Genomic DNA, 15,540 nt, shown 5'->3' on the forward strand with positions numbered 1-15,540 from the left:
ATCACGGATGCGTGTTTATTTGTTTGTTTTTTTTTTTTTTTCCAGGGGCGATCCTATCGACCCAGTTGTCCTAGAATGTTGCAAGAGGGCTCATTCTAACGGAAATGAAAAGTTTTAGTGCCCTTTTTAAGTAACCAAAAAAATTGGAGGGCACCTAGGCCCCCTCCCACGCTAATTATTTTACCAAAGTCAACGGATCAAAATTCTGAGATAGCCATTTTATTCAGCGTAGTCGAAAAACCTTATAACTTTGTCTTTGGGGACGACTTACTCCCCCACAGTCCCCGTGGGAGGGGCAACAAGTTACAAACTTTGACCAGTGCTTACATATTATAATGGTTATTGGGAAGTGTACAGGCGTTTTCAGGAGGATTTTTTTGGTTTGGGGGAGGGGTTGAGAAGAGGGGGCTATGCTGGGGGAACTTTCCATCGATAATTTGTCATGGGGGAAGAAAATCTCCATGAAGGGAGCGCAGGATTTACTAGCATTATTTAAAAAAAAACAATGAAAAAATAAATATGAAAAAGTTCTTTCAGCTGGAAGTAAGGAGCAGCATTAAAACTTAAAACAAACAGAAATTATTACCCATTTGAGGGGCTCACCTCCTCCTAATACCTCGCTCTTTACGCTAAAGTATTTTTAGTAATTTCAACTATTTATTCTACGGCTTTTGTGATTCTGGGGTCATTTTTAATGAATTGGGACAAAATTTAAGCTTTAGTGTAAAGAGCGAGGATCTGACAAGGGGGCGAACCCCCTCATATATGTAATAAAAATATGAGAATACAAAAGTTCTTTACGTAAGCTAATTTATAAGTTACGTAAATCTTTTACTAATAAAAATATTCGTAAAAAATTAAAAATTCTAGTTGCCTTTTTAATTAACCAAAAAATCGGAGGGCAACTAGGCTTCCTCCCCCGCTCTTTTTTTCTCAAAATCATTCGATCAAAATTATGAAAAAGCAATTAAGCCAAAAAAAAAAATGCAAATTTTGTTTTAATTATTCCTCAGCGGAGTTTTTTTAACTGAAAGTAAGGATCGACATTAAAACTTAAAACGACCAAAAATTACTTCGTATATGAAAGAGGCTGCTTCCTCATCAACGCCCCGCTCTTTACGCTAAAGTTTTTTACTGTTTTAAAAAGAAGAATTGAGAGAAAGAGTCAAACTTTAGCGTTAAGAGCGAGGCGTTGATGAGGAAGCAGCCTCTTTCATATACGAAGTAATTTTTGGTCGTTTTAAGTTTTAATGTCGCTCCTTACTTTCAGTTAAAAAAACTTGTTTTTTTTATATAATTATTTACATAAAGTCATGGTTCCTACTCCATAATAATACATTATTGTGGAGTATACAGACGTATTCAGGGGGGACTTTTTCGCGTTGGGATGGGGGTGGGTCAGGGGGAGGGGGTTACATGGGAGGATCTTTTCATGGAGGAATTCATCATGAGGGAAGAGAATTTCCATGAAGGGGGGGGGGCGCTGGATTTTCTAGCATTATTAAAAAAAAACAGTGAGAAAATAAATCTCTGGATTTTCTAGCATTATTAAAAAAAAAAAACAATGAGAAAATAAATCAATTTTTTTCAGCTGGTAGTAATGAGTAGCATTAAAGCTTAAAAAGAACAGAAAATATTACGAATATAAGGGGGTTCGTCTCCTCTACAAAACCTTGCTCTTTACGCTAAAGTATTTTTAGTAGTTTCAACTATTTATTCATAGGCCTTTGTGATTCAAGGGTAATTCTTAAAGAATTGGGACAAAATTCAAGCTTTAGTGTAAAGAGCGAGGTATTGACGAGGGGGTGAACTCCCTCATATACGTAATAAAAATACACAAATATAGGAGTTAATTCGTAAGTTATGTATATTTATTACTAACAAAAACGTTCGTAAAAAATACAAAAAAAAATTCCAGTTGCATTTTTAAGTAACCGAAAATCGGAGGGCAACTAGGCCTCCTCCCCCACCCCTTTGTTTTATCAAAATCGTCTGATCGAAACTATGAGAATTTCGTTTTAATTATTCACATGTGGTGAGCCAAAATCAAAACATGCATTAATTCAAAAACGTTCAGAACTTAAATAAAAAAACAAGTCTTTTTAACTGCAAGTAAGGAGCGACATTAAAACTTAAAACGAATAGAAATTGTTCCGTATATGAAAGGGATTTTCCCCTCCTCAACGCCTCGCTCTTTCCGCTAAAGTTTTTTCCTGTTTTAAAAAGTAAAATTGTGACAAAGAGTCAAACTTTAGCGTAAAGAGCGAGTCGTTGAGGAGAAGACAACCTCTTTCATGTACGGAACAATTTCTGTTCGTTTTAAGTTTTAATGTCGCTCCTTACTTACAGTTAAAAAAAAAATTATTTTTTATTTAATATTTCATAAAAGTCGCACTAGAAGCACAAATAAACTTCTTGGTCCAGAAAAATATTGTTTCAATATTATAAGTATTATAACATTGATTTGAAATCTAGTAAAAATGGATATTAAGTGTAGATATATAATCATCATTCATGCATTCCAGAGAACTCTGAAACTTCTGAGTGTGACCCAAAGAACTTTTTCTCAGAAAAGTTGAAAATTCCGGCATAAGAATGTATTCATTGCATATTTTTAATCACTGCAATCCACATTATAAATATATAGACATTGGCGAAAATGTAGTTCAGAAATGGGACACATCAAAGCACGTGGAAAGGGAAGCTTCCCGTTGCATCACAACAATAGCTTCAGTTGCTACCGCAGCATAAATATTAAAGAAGGTGGAGTCATGACGAAATTTGTGTGATTTGTGTGTCCCAAAATTTTTTAATGGAGAGTATAGGAATTTTCGCTACTGTTCGCTTATTTATTCTATGCAGCGATCAGTGAAATCTTCTGATTCTTCTTAAAATCAGATCTGTCTGCACCCATGAAGTCTCAATGATGTTGTTTACAAAGTTTGAAGGACAATCCATGTTGTTGTATTTGCAATGCAGTATTTAAGCTCTTATGCTAGAAAATTTTCCTTTATCAAAGGATCAAACCAGTTTAAAAATTGTGCAATCAATTTAAATTTAGAATTAATAAAGTTAATCAGCCAAATCGATTGAAAATTAAGTAAAATCACCTACAAAAATTGAAGAATGTCTTACTTTTACGTTTTGAAAAGGCTTTAAAAGAGAAAAGTTTCAATTTCTGTTTTTATTTTGCAAATGCTATGATTAGCTGTTGAAATTGAGGCGTCTTCTCTGGGTCCCATAAACCAGTTAGACCAAGACGTCTTCTACCAGTTTCCTCCATGGTCTGGTAGTACCATCTGCTGGTAGCACCTCTAGTTGTTGATCTTGCTCCAGTGTCTTGTGTCAGATAAAGAAGCTTTAAAAGAGAGAAGGTTAAATTTTTGTTTTTATTTTGCAAAGGCTATGATTAGCTGTTGAATTTGAGGCATCTTCTTTGGGTCCCATAAACCAGTTAGACCAAGACGTCTTCTGCCAGTTTCCTCCATGGTCTGGTAGTACCATCTACTGGTAGCACCTCTAGTTGTTGATCTTGCTCCAGTATCTTGTGTCAGATAAAAAAGCTTTAAAAGAGAGAAGGTTCATTTTTTGTTTTTATTTTTCAAAGGCTATGATTAGCTGTTGAATTTGAGGCATCTTCTTTGGGTCCCATAAACCAGTTAGACCAAGACGTCTTCTGCCAGTTTCCTCCATGGTGTGGTAGTACCATCTGCTGGTAGCACCTCTAGTTGTTGATCTTGCTCCAGTATCTTGTGTCAGATAAAAAAAGTTTTAAAAGAGAAAAGTTTCAATTTCTGTTTTTATTTTGCAAATGCTATGATTAGCTGTTGAAATTGAGGCGTCTTCTCTGGGTCCCATAAACCAGCTAGACTGAGACGCCTTCTGCCAGTGTCCTCCATGGTCTGGTAGTATCCAGTTGTTGATCTTGCTGCAGTGTCTTGTGTCAGGTCTTGCTTGCAGTTTTCAATTTTAGCCTCCTATTGTAACTACTAGATCTTATCTCATTCTAATTGGTTTTTTTTTTTACACCTTTTCACCAGTGACGGATAGATAGACACATTAAAACACTGACAATAGTAAGTTTGTTTACGAAAAGTTCCTCTGAGGCAAGCTGGGAAATTCTTGCTTTTAATTTATGATTTCAATCAGTTAACATAACTTAAAAATCCTTATTGAGATTAAACTTATTTTCGTTATTAAGTTAGGTCTTTATTCTTATCCCAAAACTGATCTTTATTTATACAGGATAAATTTAGCTCTGTCTAATTTTCTAATGTTTATTTTACAAAAAAAAAGATAATTCAAAATGCTGGATGGAAAGTCTCTTGGCTTGGTATCTTACATATAATTTAGCATCATCAATTTCATAAATGCAGCATATTGTATGGAGAATTTTTATATCTTAGGCCAAAATTGGTGTAAAAGTTTGTGTAATCCTTAAATGTTCATAGCCCCAGCTTTGAATCTTATAGGAGGAAGTACCATGGAGTGTTATCAAGGGTTGAATTTTTAGGGACAAATTCTATGTTTCTTAGTGTGTCGTTTTGATAGTATGCAGTGTACAAGTATAGCTTAGAGATTTACTTTTCCATTTAGTAGTGGACACCTCAAACCCTAATTTTAACAGTTCAAGGTTTGTATTGTTTGGGCTCTATCAGTTTCTCTTCATTCTAGTTCTTTTTAGTTCTTTTGTTGTTTTTTTTATTGAAATGATTCTTATTTTTCGTTTCAGATGTCCATGAGTGAAAAGAACATTCTTTCATATTTCAAAGAAACAAAGGAGAGAGTATCATCAAAAAGAATAAAACTTGATGAAACTCTAATAGAATCTACCACTGAAAGTGCTTTATCATCCTCCAAACTATTCACTGAAATAGTTCCCAAGCCATCTAAATCATGTACTGAAACCGTCTCCTCTTCTGCTAAACCATGCACTGAAGATGTTGTGAAAGATGGAAAGAAAATTCGTCAGATTTCCATTAAAGAAGCTTTCTCAAAAATAAAAACAATAGTTTCAGATGAGTCTAATCAAGAAGTTGATCATTTTAAAAATTTGGAAGGAACTCCAAGACACCATATCGAACCATGTAATAATCGGAAGAGAAAAGTGGATATTGAAGCAACACCAGGTTATGGAGGTTCCGTTATCAGCTCACTTCCAAGACCCTTAAAAAATGGCACACCTTCGTCTGCCAAAAAACGACTTGTTATGTCACCTGATGATGAGAAGGTGAATGAGGAAAGGGATGGTGGAGCAGATATTGTCTCAACTAAAGGGCCAGTGTCACCACCTAGAACTCCTGTAGAAGTTCACATTGCGAGGATAAATTGTACTCCCGAGCCTACCAAGACCCCTGTGAAGCGGGTTAGTGCAATTCAAGACGTCAAATCGCCGAGGGCAAAGCAGCTTTTTGGGTCACCACCAAAAAAGGTAAAATATTGAAAAGGTAAAAAGTTAAAATACAAAAAAGGTAAAATAATGTAAAGGTAAAAAGGTAAAATACTGTTAAGGTGAAAAGGTAAAATACTTTATCAAGCTATACACAGTTCATACCTCTAAATGGGGAATAGTGTGTAAAGTCCATCATTTTATAATTTATCCCGATTTTATTTTAGTCTTTTGAACTTTTTTTTTAGTTGTATTTTTTTTTCAAAAGGGAGACAATAGTTTTTGACAGAAATATCCCGTCTTTTGTGCAAATATATGTTTTATATGTATTTTGTGAATACTGGGAAATAATATAATAATGATATTTATTTATAATCAACATACAACAGGTAAAAAGTGGAGCATTTATAATCTAACAGCAGAAAAAAAAATAAACACTAATAAACCAAACGAATTTTAACCTAACAAGATTTCTTTTGTAAATAAGTCAACTTCTCAGTATTATTTTGTAGCTGTTATTATTTTTTTTTTTTACTATTTCTTTATTCCGATACCAAAGAGAAAAATAAAGAAGAAATGTACAGCATTCAAAATTGAAGACTTGAAGATATCTTTTTTCTTAAAAATTGGGCAAATGGCATTTAGTTGAATTACCGAATGATCAGACAGAGTAGAACAAAGTTTCCTGATGGAAACATGGTTATAATGAAAAAAGAAATCACTAATGCAACAGCACAAAAAAAAACAAAAAAAAAACATATAAACAAAAGAGAAAGGCAGAAAGAGAAAGGAAGACTGTTTTCCTACTTTACCAAATAATATAGATGAGTACTCGAACGAGGCCTTAACCCTACTCATCCATACAATTACATAGGTCAAACAGCATAGCCATAAACAATCAACCGCCAAGAACAATCCATAGACAGGCAGTCATTTTGTAAGTAAGTATAAGTCGTTATATACCGAATATTACAAAACAATAAATAAGACAAATAATTCAAAGGCAACCACCCAACACAATGGCTCATCAGGAGAATACACACTTGCCTCTAGGGTTTCGGCACTTTAAATTTTTACCCAGGCAAGTGGCGTGCCTACTATAAACTCCCTATGGTATCCCCGTGCTAGGTATCACCCCCAAAATATATGCCTATTAAAAAACAAATGTAGAACAACCAGGTAACACCAGAACTAGCTTATCATACCATGGTTCTAGCCCTCGTGTATTTATGTTACGTATTCACAATCTATAATAATACTGAACAATTATTAAAAATTTCGCACTAAATCAAATCTTCTCTATTGGTGCCCCCCCCTCCCCCATACCCGAGTATGCCCCCCAGCTGAAATTTAGTTTCTTCCAAAATCTTGTCAAAACTAAGATAAACCTGCATAATTGAAGCGTCAACAGAAACAGATCACATTTTTAGTACATATTTACGTTTATAGTGCTATGAAGTACCTTTACGGTATCAAATGGCATATTTTTTAGTTTTTACTGTCATTTTCACTTGATTTGGGAAAATTGGCTCCAACTTTGCCCTCCCCCCTAGGATTTTGACGAAACTACGCCACTGACCCTTATAGGTACTACTACTACTACTAGTAACTCACTGCAGCACCAAGCCGCCTGAGGCCAACACAGCTCCGCACGCTTCTCCTCCAACCTAATCTATTCAAGGCCTCCCTCTTTACACCCTCCCAGGAAGTTCCCATTTCCTTTAAAGTTCCCATTTCCTTGTAGGTACAGTTTAGAGTAACCAGTCTCAATATTCACCTTAGCATCACACATGATATTTTACATTTTTGTAAGTGTAGTACCCAACCACCAAATCAAGTCCCTATTCCACCAAGGAATAGGAAAATTTTGAAGATGAAGATCTATTAGAGGAAGAGGAAGAAATATTGAAAGATACTCACATTTAGTAATATAGTCTTTTAACTGCATTTTTATAACCCTTTATGAGTCACATAAATATGTGTGTGTGGAGGGGGGGGGGATTAAAACTTTGTACATGTATTTTTAAGACAAATTAGACTTTTTCTTCTTTTTTTAAGAGAAAAACAGTCTTTTAACTATATTTTTATAACCCTTTACGAGTTACAGAAATATATGTGTGGAGGAGGGGGGAGGGTTTAAAACTTTTTACATGTATTTTTAAGACAAATTAGGCTTTTCCTTCTTGTTTTAAGAGAAAAATAGTCTTTTAACTGCATTCTTATAACCCTTTAGAAGTCATAGAAATTTGTGTGTGTGGGGGGGGGGTTCCAACCCAGTAAGTTATTAAGCTGCCAAAAAATACTTGTAAAATAAGGCGTTAGTTATTTGACAAGATTAAAATTGACCTTTTTTGCTATGTATATGATATTATTTTTTTAATTTGTTGCCTTTCTTCTCTGAGTCCCCCTTTCCTTTTTTCCCCGATCGAAGTCCACTGGTATTAATGAAAAAAAAAACTCTGGGGGTCATGATTAATGTCAATTCCTTGTGTTGAATAATGGCAATCGCCTATATAACATAATGTCTCTTTTGAGAAAACCGAAATACGACGCATTTATTCTTAAATCACTTGAATCTCTGTTCAAAGCTAGACCTAAATGTTGGTATTTATAAATTTCAACAGCTTCTCTGTAGTGCTGGACAGTACCTTTGTCATGCGAAATTAGGCTAGCTTGGTTAGATAAAACAGTATGGTCTGGATTATTAAATTTGTGTTCTGAGAGGGCAGAGTCAAAATTTTCTAGTTTTTTTCCGCTTTTTAAGGGTGTTATTAATTGAGGTAGAATGCTGAGTCAATCTATCCGTAAGTCGATTGTTCCATCAGAAGAGCATGAATTTGGTTGGGGTTTTCTGAATGATCGGGAAAACGTTTAGAAATTAGTCATCTTCAACTAAAAATACGCTAAAGAGAATTCTTAAGGCTGAGTCGTCCACAAGAAGTTTTATCATTGGGGGATTTTTAGCGAGGATGGAATTGTCCCAAGGGGATTTTACGGGAGGTTGTATTTTACGTGAGAGGAACTTTCCACAGAGGAGTTTTCAATGAGGAGAGGGAATTTTTCATGAAGAGTTTGCCAGATATACCGGCATCATTTCTATAACGATCAGAAATGATTCCGTATGTGAAAGGGGTTGCCCCCTCATCAATACTTTCCTCTTTACGCTAAAGTTTGACTTTTTGTCCGAATTCTTTAAGGACGACTTCTGAAACACAAGGGCCTCTTAATTAGAATAATAAACTTTTTTTAAAGTTCTACTTATGCGTCAAGAGCGGGTATTGAGAAGGGGGAGACCCAGCTCATATGCGGAATAATTTGTTTTCGTTTGGAGTTTTAATGTTGCTCCTTACTGTCAGTTAAAGGCTTTTTTATTTAATTTTAATAAAGGACAACGCCAGTCAGTTATTCGGCTTATTCGACTCAACTGATTTTCGAAGTTTTATCCCCTGGAACATTCAATAGAGCTGCCGTACTTTCATTTTTGTTTTGGCTTCATAAATGTATGGATGCATTTGAATAACAATTTTGAACAACACAATTCAAAAATCATGAGGGGAGCATGGGGATTTTAGAAATATCTATATGGGCTATGGCCAAAAATTGGCATTGATAGGTGCATTGAATCATTTTATTAATCACTTCGTTTTTATGAATCCTGATGATGGTAAGTTATATTCTTGGTAATTTTTTCAAATGTCTTCAAAAGGGGTCAAATGACCCCTTTTAGTTTGCGCAGCTAGACCATGTTTGGACGTTTTTGGGGATAAGTTTGACATAGAGAAGGGTATGAAATTTACCTTACAGTCTTCCTCACATGACTTTAGTAGGGCTCTAGCTTAAATCTCGTGCCTGAAAACCTTCTAAAATGGCGCCGAATTGAAACCAAAGTACCCCATTGGAATTGCCTGAGCCGAAAACCCTATGCAAGAACCAGTGCCTTGGCTTGAACAATAAGGAAAATCCCTCGGCTTGAACTTTAATTTTGATTTCATTTTGGTTTTGGCTTCATAAATGTATGGATGCATGTGAATATCAAAAATTTTGAATAATAAAATTTAAAAATCACAAGGGGGCATGGAAGCACTGCTCTAAACAATCCATGCTTCTCATGTGTTTTGTTTGCAATGTCAGTATAATTAAATTTAAATTTAGATTATTTAAATCATTCAGTTTCAGTTTATTATTCAGTTTTATTGGCGCAACCGATTTTAATTTTTATTTCGTGAAGTATTCAGAAGAGCTGCCTTTTTTACATTTGTTTAAAAAGCAATAAAAAAAATCGAAAATCGAATCAGTAATAAATAAAAAGCAATAATGTTTCAAAATTCAAAATCATAATTTATTAACTACAACTCTAATATCACTGGTCATTATTTCAGCTTGACCCAGCAGATGTAAAGGCTAAACTAGGCAAAGTTGGTAAACTTTCAGACCTCCAGGCTCGACTTGCTAGTGTTGTTAATGAAAATCTTCCAAAATTACATGCTTTTAGACAAGCGCAAAAAGAGAAACAAGCGAAATTGACAGCAAGTGACAAGAAGAATTTGAGCAAATTCGATTCACTTGATTTGGAAGTTCCAGTAAGGTGAGTTGATTCTATCTTCTCATCCATTGGTGTTTTCTTTATTTTCCACCTTGAAATTTGATTTAATCAAAATAAACTTAGTGCCCGCCTTGATATAAACAGACCCACAAATTTGACAGTGGTAAAATAAGGCTCTCATACTAATATCACACTTATGAAAAAGAAGATCATGTAGTCCTTTCAGATATCAACCTGACTAAGTATATGCACAGAGAGTGGATAACTGATAAGAGCCTAAAATTACCTAAAAAGGCAAGTATTTGGCTGTTTAGTGTAGGCTAACTTACTGTTGAAAAGACATATTGTACTAGGTCTAGTCTTATAATTTCGCCAGACGCTAGATGGAATTGGTATCTTCTGCGATTTAACATGGAAAGATAGGAATTGAAAACTACTAGCGCCAATCGCAGTGTAGTGGCTGGTGAAAGCATTAAAAGTATCTCTAAAAAGTAGGAAATTTCAAACAGAATTGGATAGTTGATATAATAATGGTAATAAAGGTAAAGTCTTTGTGTAAGTAATAAATAACCTGCACTGTTTTTGTTTCAAGAACTATTTAACTCAATAGGCCAATCCCTTCTGCAGAAAGTGGGCCTAGGTATAAACTAGTACACCTTTAAGTTAAATAGCTTTAGGTTCTTTACCCTCACCTGCATTTCAAACTGCTTAAAAAGGCAAGTATTTGGTTGTTTAGTGTAGGCTAATTTACTGTTTAAAAGACGTATTACACTAGGCTTAGCCTTATAATATTCGATTTTAATTCAAAATCAACTATTCGATTTTAATTCAAAACCAACTAATAACAGCAAACTCTTGAAATATAAGAATGCTTGATATTTCCGAAGTCTGAAGTTCAGGTGTCTAAAAGTCCAGAAATATATGTCTTTTGAATTCAGTTGATTTACTTTGACTTTACTTAAAGATAAATATTTTCAAGATTTTTCTGAAATCTAGATAAGAGGTTTTTGCTGATCTTGGAAAATGGGTCTAGTTAAGTTAGGAGTTTGAACTTTTAAGAATGAATTTAGAGTCTAAATGATCCTATTAAAAATTTTTCCTTTGACTTCATGAGAGATATCAAGTAAAATTTGGAGATACCTATGAAACTGGGTTAACTATTAACTATAATATAGGGTAACTATAATATATTTATATATATATATATATATATATATATATATATATATATATATATATATATATATATATATATATATATATATATATATATATATATATATATATATATATATATATATATATATATATATATATATATATATATATATATATATATATATATATATATATATATATATATATATATATATATATATATATATATATATATATATATATATATATATATATATATATATATATATATATATATATATATATATATAACACAAAACACAAAATCATAATACTAAAGTAAATCGGCAACGACAAACTAAACAGCAAAAACTTCTAAACAACACGAAATTACGCAACAAAAGCGTCTAAATAAAAAGGCATATTTACTAATGCACTCTTAAAAATTCGAACACTCTCTGCCTCGACAACCTCCAAAGGCAAACCATTCCATGGTCTGGCAACTCTACTAACGAAAGATAATTGACCAATTTTTTTCAGTGGTTTTGGTGGATGTAATTCATAATCATGCTGACGAGTAGCGTGATAATGAATAAATTTAAAAAATAAATTTGGATCAACATCATCCACTCCTTTAATTATACGAAACACATTTACAAGGTCACTGCGACGTCTACGAAACTTCAACGACGGGATTTGAAGCCTAGAAAGTCTCTGCGGATAGGAAAGGCGCTGAAGGTTAGGGACCAATCTAGTGGCCCTTCTCTGAACCTTTTCTATCCTATGCTCATCCGTTAGACTTAATGGAAAGCAAACAGAAGTATTATACTCAAGAAGAGGGCGCACCTTTGATTTGTATAGTAGTAAGAAATTATATATATATATATATATATATATATATATATATATATATATATATATATATATATATATATATATATATATATATATATATATATATATATATATATATATATATATATATATATATATGTATATATAAATAAATATATATATATATATATGTATATATATATATATACGCTATCTTTACAAAACGAGCAATAATTGTATGTTTATTTATTTATACATGTATTTTTTCGGGACAATTGGCTTATTGAAATATTCTGTCCTAAAAAATGATCTAGATAGGTCAGAAGTCTGAGGAAATTCATTTAGAGCCTTAATTTTAGAAAAAAAAATTATGTGAGTGACGTCATTTTTATATAAATCAGGTCACCTGTCCCAATTATGTGGAAAAATTGAAGATTTTCATGTATGGAGAAGTTTATATTAAATTGCTTAAAGAGTCAACCCTTGCGTACAGTCATTTTTGCCTCTTTTCTTCCTTTTTGTTTGTTCTAAATGAGTAGAAAGTGATCTGTTCTTTTTTCTTTCTGTACTCTCTTTATTTTTAGCCCTTTTCATCTTTATTTAATTTCTTTGTTGTGAGTAGAAAGTTTCCTGCTATTTTCTATTTTCTTTCTTTTTTTTCTATCTTTATTTTCTGCCCCTGCTCTATCTTTATTCAAATTAATTTGTTTTTTTCTAAATGAGTAGAAACTTTCCAGCTATTTTCTCTCTTTGTTCTCTTCATTTTCTACCCCTTCCAGACCCCTTCTCGTTTTTCAGATTAATTTGTCTGTTCTAAATTAGTAGAAAGTGTCCTGTTCTTTTATGTTATCTTTCTCTTTTTTCTTTCTTTAGTCTCTTCTTACCCCTTCTCTACATTTATTCAAATTAATTTGTTCGTTTCCTATGAGTAGAAAGTTTCCTGCTATCTTCTCTTTTTTCTCTCTTTATTCTTTTTATTTTCTGCCACTACCAGGCCCCATTCCTTTTTTTCCAGATTAATTTGTTTGTTCTAAATGAGTAAAAAGTATTCTCTTCTTTTATATTTCTCTTTTCTTTCTCTTTTTTCTTGCTTTATTCTCTTTTTTGCCCATTCTCTAACTTTATTCAAATTAATTTGTTTGTCCTAAATGAGTACAAAGTTTCCTGTTATTTTATCTTTTTTCTTTGTTCTCTTTTTTGCCCCTTCTCTATCTTTATTTCAACTAATTTGTTTGTTCTAAATGATTAAAAACTTTCCTGCTATCTTCTACTTTTTCTTTCTTTATTCTTTTCATTTTCTGCCACTTCCAAGCCCCATCTTTTTTTTCCACATTAATTTGTTTGTTCTAAATGAGTAAAAAGTATTCTCTTCTTTTATATTTCTCTTTTCTTTCTCTTTTTTCTTGCTTTATTCTCTTTTTTGCCCATTCTCTAACTTTATTCAAATTAATTTGTTTGTTCTAAATGAGTACAAAGTTTCCTGTTATTTTATCTTTTTTCTTTGTTCTCTCTTTTGCCCCTTCTCTATCTTTATTCCAACTAATTTGTTTGTTCTAATTGAGTGAAAACTTTCCTGCTATATTTTCTTATTTCTTTCTTAATTGCCCCTTCTAGGTCCCTTAGTTTTCTTTGGCACATTAATTTGTTTGTTTTAAATGAGTAAAAGTGTCCTGTTCTTTTATGTTTTTCTTTTTTCTTTCTTTATTCTTTTTATTTTCTGTCCCTTCTTTTTCCTTTTTCAAATGAATTCGATTGTTCTAAGCGAGTAGAAAGTGCCCTGTTCTTTTCTCGTTTCTTTCGTTCTTTGCTCTTTAATCTAATATGTGTTTATGGTCCGAAGAAAAAAAAAAGTCATCGTTTGTTATCAGTTTTCGGCATTACATTTTTTATCTGCAAATAACGCCTTTTTTAAAGTATAAAATCCTTTTTATTATTATTTTCTTGTCCTTGGTAGAATTCTTGTTCGGTAGAAGTTATAATTCTGGAATATCCTAATCATTCCTCGCGCTGCTCCAAATTATTCTTGGGCTTTCTGCTTAGCTGTCCCTTTTATATCTTTTAGGATAATCAAGATTTAGTACTTGTATGATATACTCCTTGCCTAATATTCTTCTAATATGTTTCTCTGGTGCTTAATTCTAATGAAATATACCAAAGTAAGAGTAGAATATACTACCTTAGAAACAAATTTGGGCTATATATTTGCACATTAGCGGGGGGGGGGGAGGGGGGCAAAGTAAGGCGGGTCTGCATGCGTAGTGTGTTAGGTACAGTTTTTCTGCATATTATACAGTAAGAATTGTTTTCTAACTTCACAGTGTCCAAATTCTTTACCCCCACCCCCTAATGTGCATATATATAGCCCAAATTATATATTTTCCATCTATTCTGTCACTTCTCGTTGTTTCGTCTCCCGCTAAGCTGAAAGAAACTAACGAACAAAATGGTTCTATAAGGGCCAGCGCTCACGGGGCAACTGTTTTGAGACTAGAATTGTTAACCGATTGCTTACGCAACTGTTTCGTGACCATGGCCTTGAAATAGAGGGGGGGGGGCACGAGGCAATCCATATGAGACTGCTTTCCAATCAGTCTAAAACCAGTCCCGTATGAGCCTCCAACTGTGATCACAGTTGCACTGCAGAGTGTGGTCCCACACTTTTTCGGAAGCTACCGCGTTGAAACTGTCCAATTGTTTTGGCCCTCAAAAGTTCAGACCAGGAATTAAACTTGAAATTTGTAGGAGAAGTGGAGTAGTATAAAGAGTTGTACAACTATAAAATATCTGTAAAATGCGATAAATTTTCTATCTGTTTGAGATGGTTCTTTTGCTGCTAAGAACTGACGAGACTTTGTATTCTTTTCCAAGTAGGGATGGACTCAATACTATTTCTGAACCCTAAGAAACCTGTGGTACTCATAGTAATCAAAGTCTTCCTCGTCAGAACTCAACATAGTTAACCACACTGCACTGCTTAATTAGATAAAAACAACTGATCCACAACCACTTGCGTCCGTGGGCGGAGACACGTTTCATTTTGGTTGTAAACCAGTTGCAGATGAGACTAGTTTCCAACCATTCTCTAGGAACAGTTGTCCCATGGGTTCTGGGCCTAATGCGTCAATGAATGAACAAGTTGAGCCGGTAGTGGGTTTATTATAAAAGTGCTCAAGATTGTTACATCATTAGAAGTGGAATAAAGGGTAGGGGTAAATGATAAGAGCTAGATCTTCTGCGATTTAACATGGAACGATAGGAATTAAAAACTACTAGCGCCAAATGCAGCGTTGTGGCTGGTGAAAGCATTAAAAGTGTCTCTAAATAAGTAGACAAATTCAAACAGAACTGGATAATTTATGTGGTAATGATATAGACCTAGCCTAATTTGTATATTCATAGCATTTAAAGGTGAATTCTCTGTGTACGTAATAAATAATCTGTACTGGTTTTATTTCAAGAACCAATTTAATAGGCCTTTCCAGGCTGCACAAAGCAGGCCTAGGTTTAAACTGGTAGGCCTACTAGTTAAATAGTTTTAGGCTCTTTACCCTCTCCTGCATCTTAAACTGCGTAAAAGGCAAGTACTTAGCTGTTTATGGTAGGCTAATTTACTGTTTCAAAGACAAATACTAGGCTT

The 15,540-nt window shown here is 33.5% G+C and overlaps 1 protein-coding gene across 1 annotated transcript in view; it reads left to right on the forward strand.

Annotated features, from left to right (window-relative positions):
• LOC136034066 (DNA replication factor Cdt1-like) overlaps nucleotides 1-15,540 on the forward strand; it is a gene marked incomplete in the record, with an annotated part of 67,900 nt that overhangs the window by 15,186 nt on the left and 37,174 nt on the right. Inside the window, 2 exon segments of the mRNA XM_065715185.1 lie at nucleotides 4,733-5,431; nucleotides 9,769-9,974. Of these exon segments, the coding sequence (XP_065571257.1) occupies nucleotides 4,733-5,431; nucleotides 9,769-9,974 (905 nt within the window).

Source organism: Artemia franciscana, chromosome 12 (genome assembly GCF_032884065.1).
Source record: "Artemia franciscana chromosome 12, ASM3288406v1, whole genome shotgun sequence".
NCBI classification, from domain to species: domain Eukaryota; kingdom Metazoa; phylum Arthropoda; class Branchiopoda; order Anostraca; family Artemiidae; genus Artemia; species Artemia franciscana.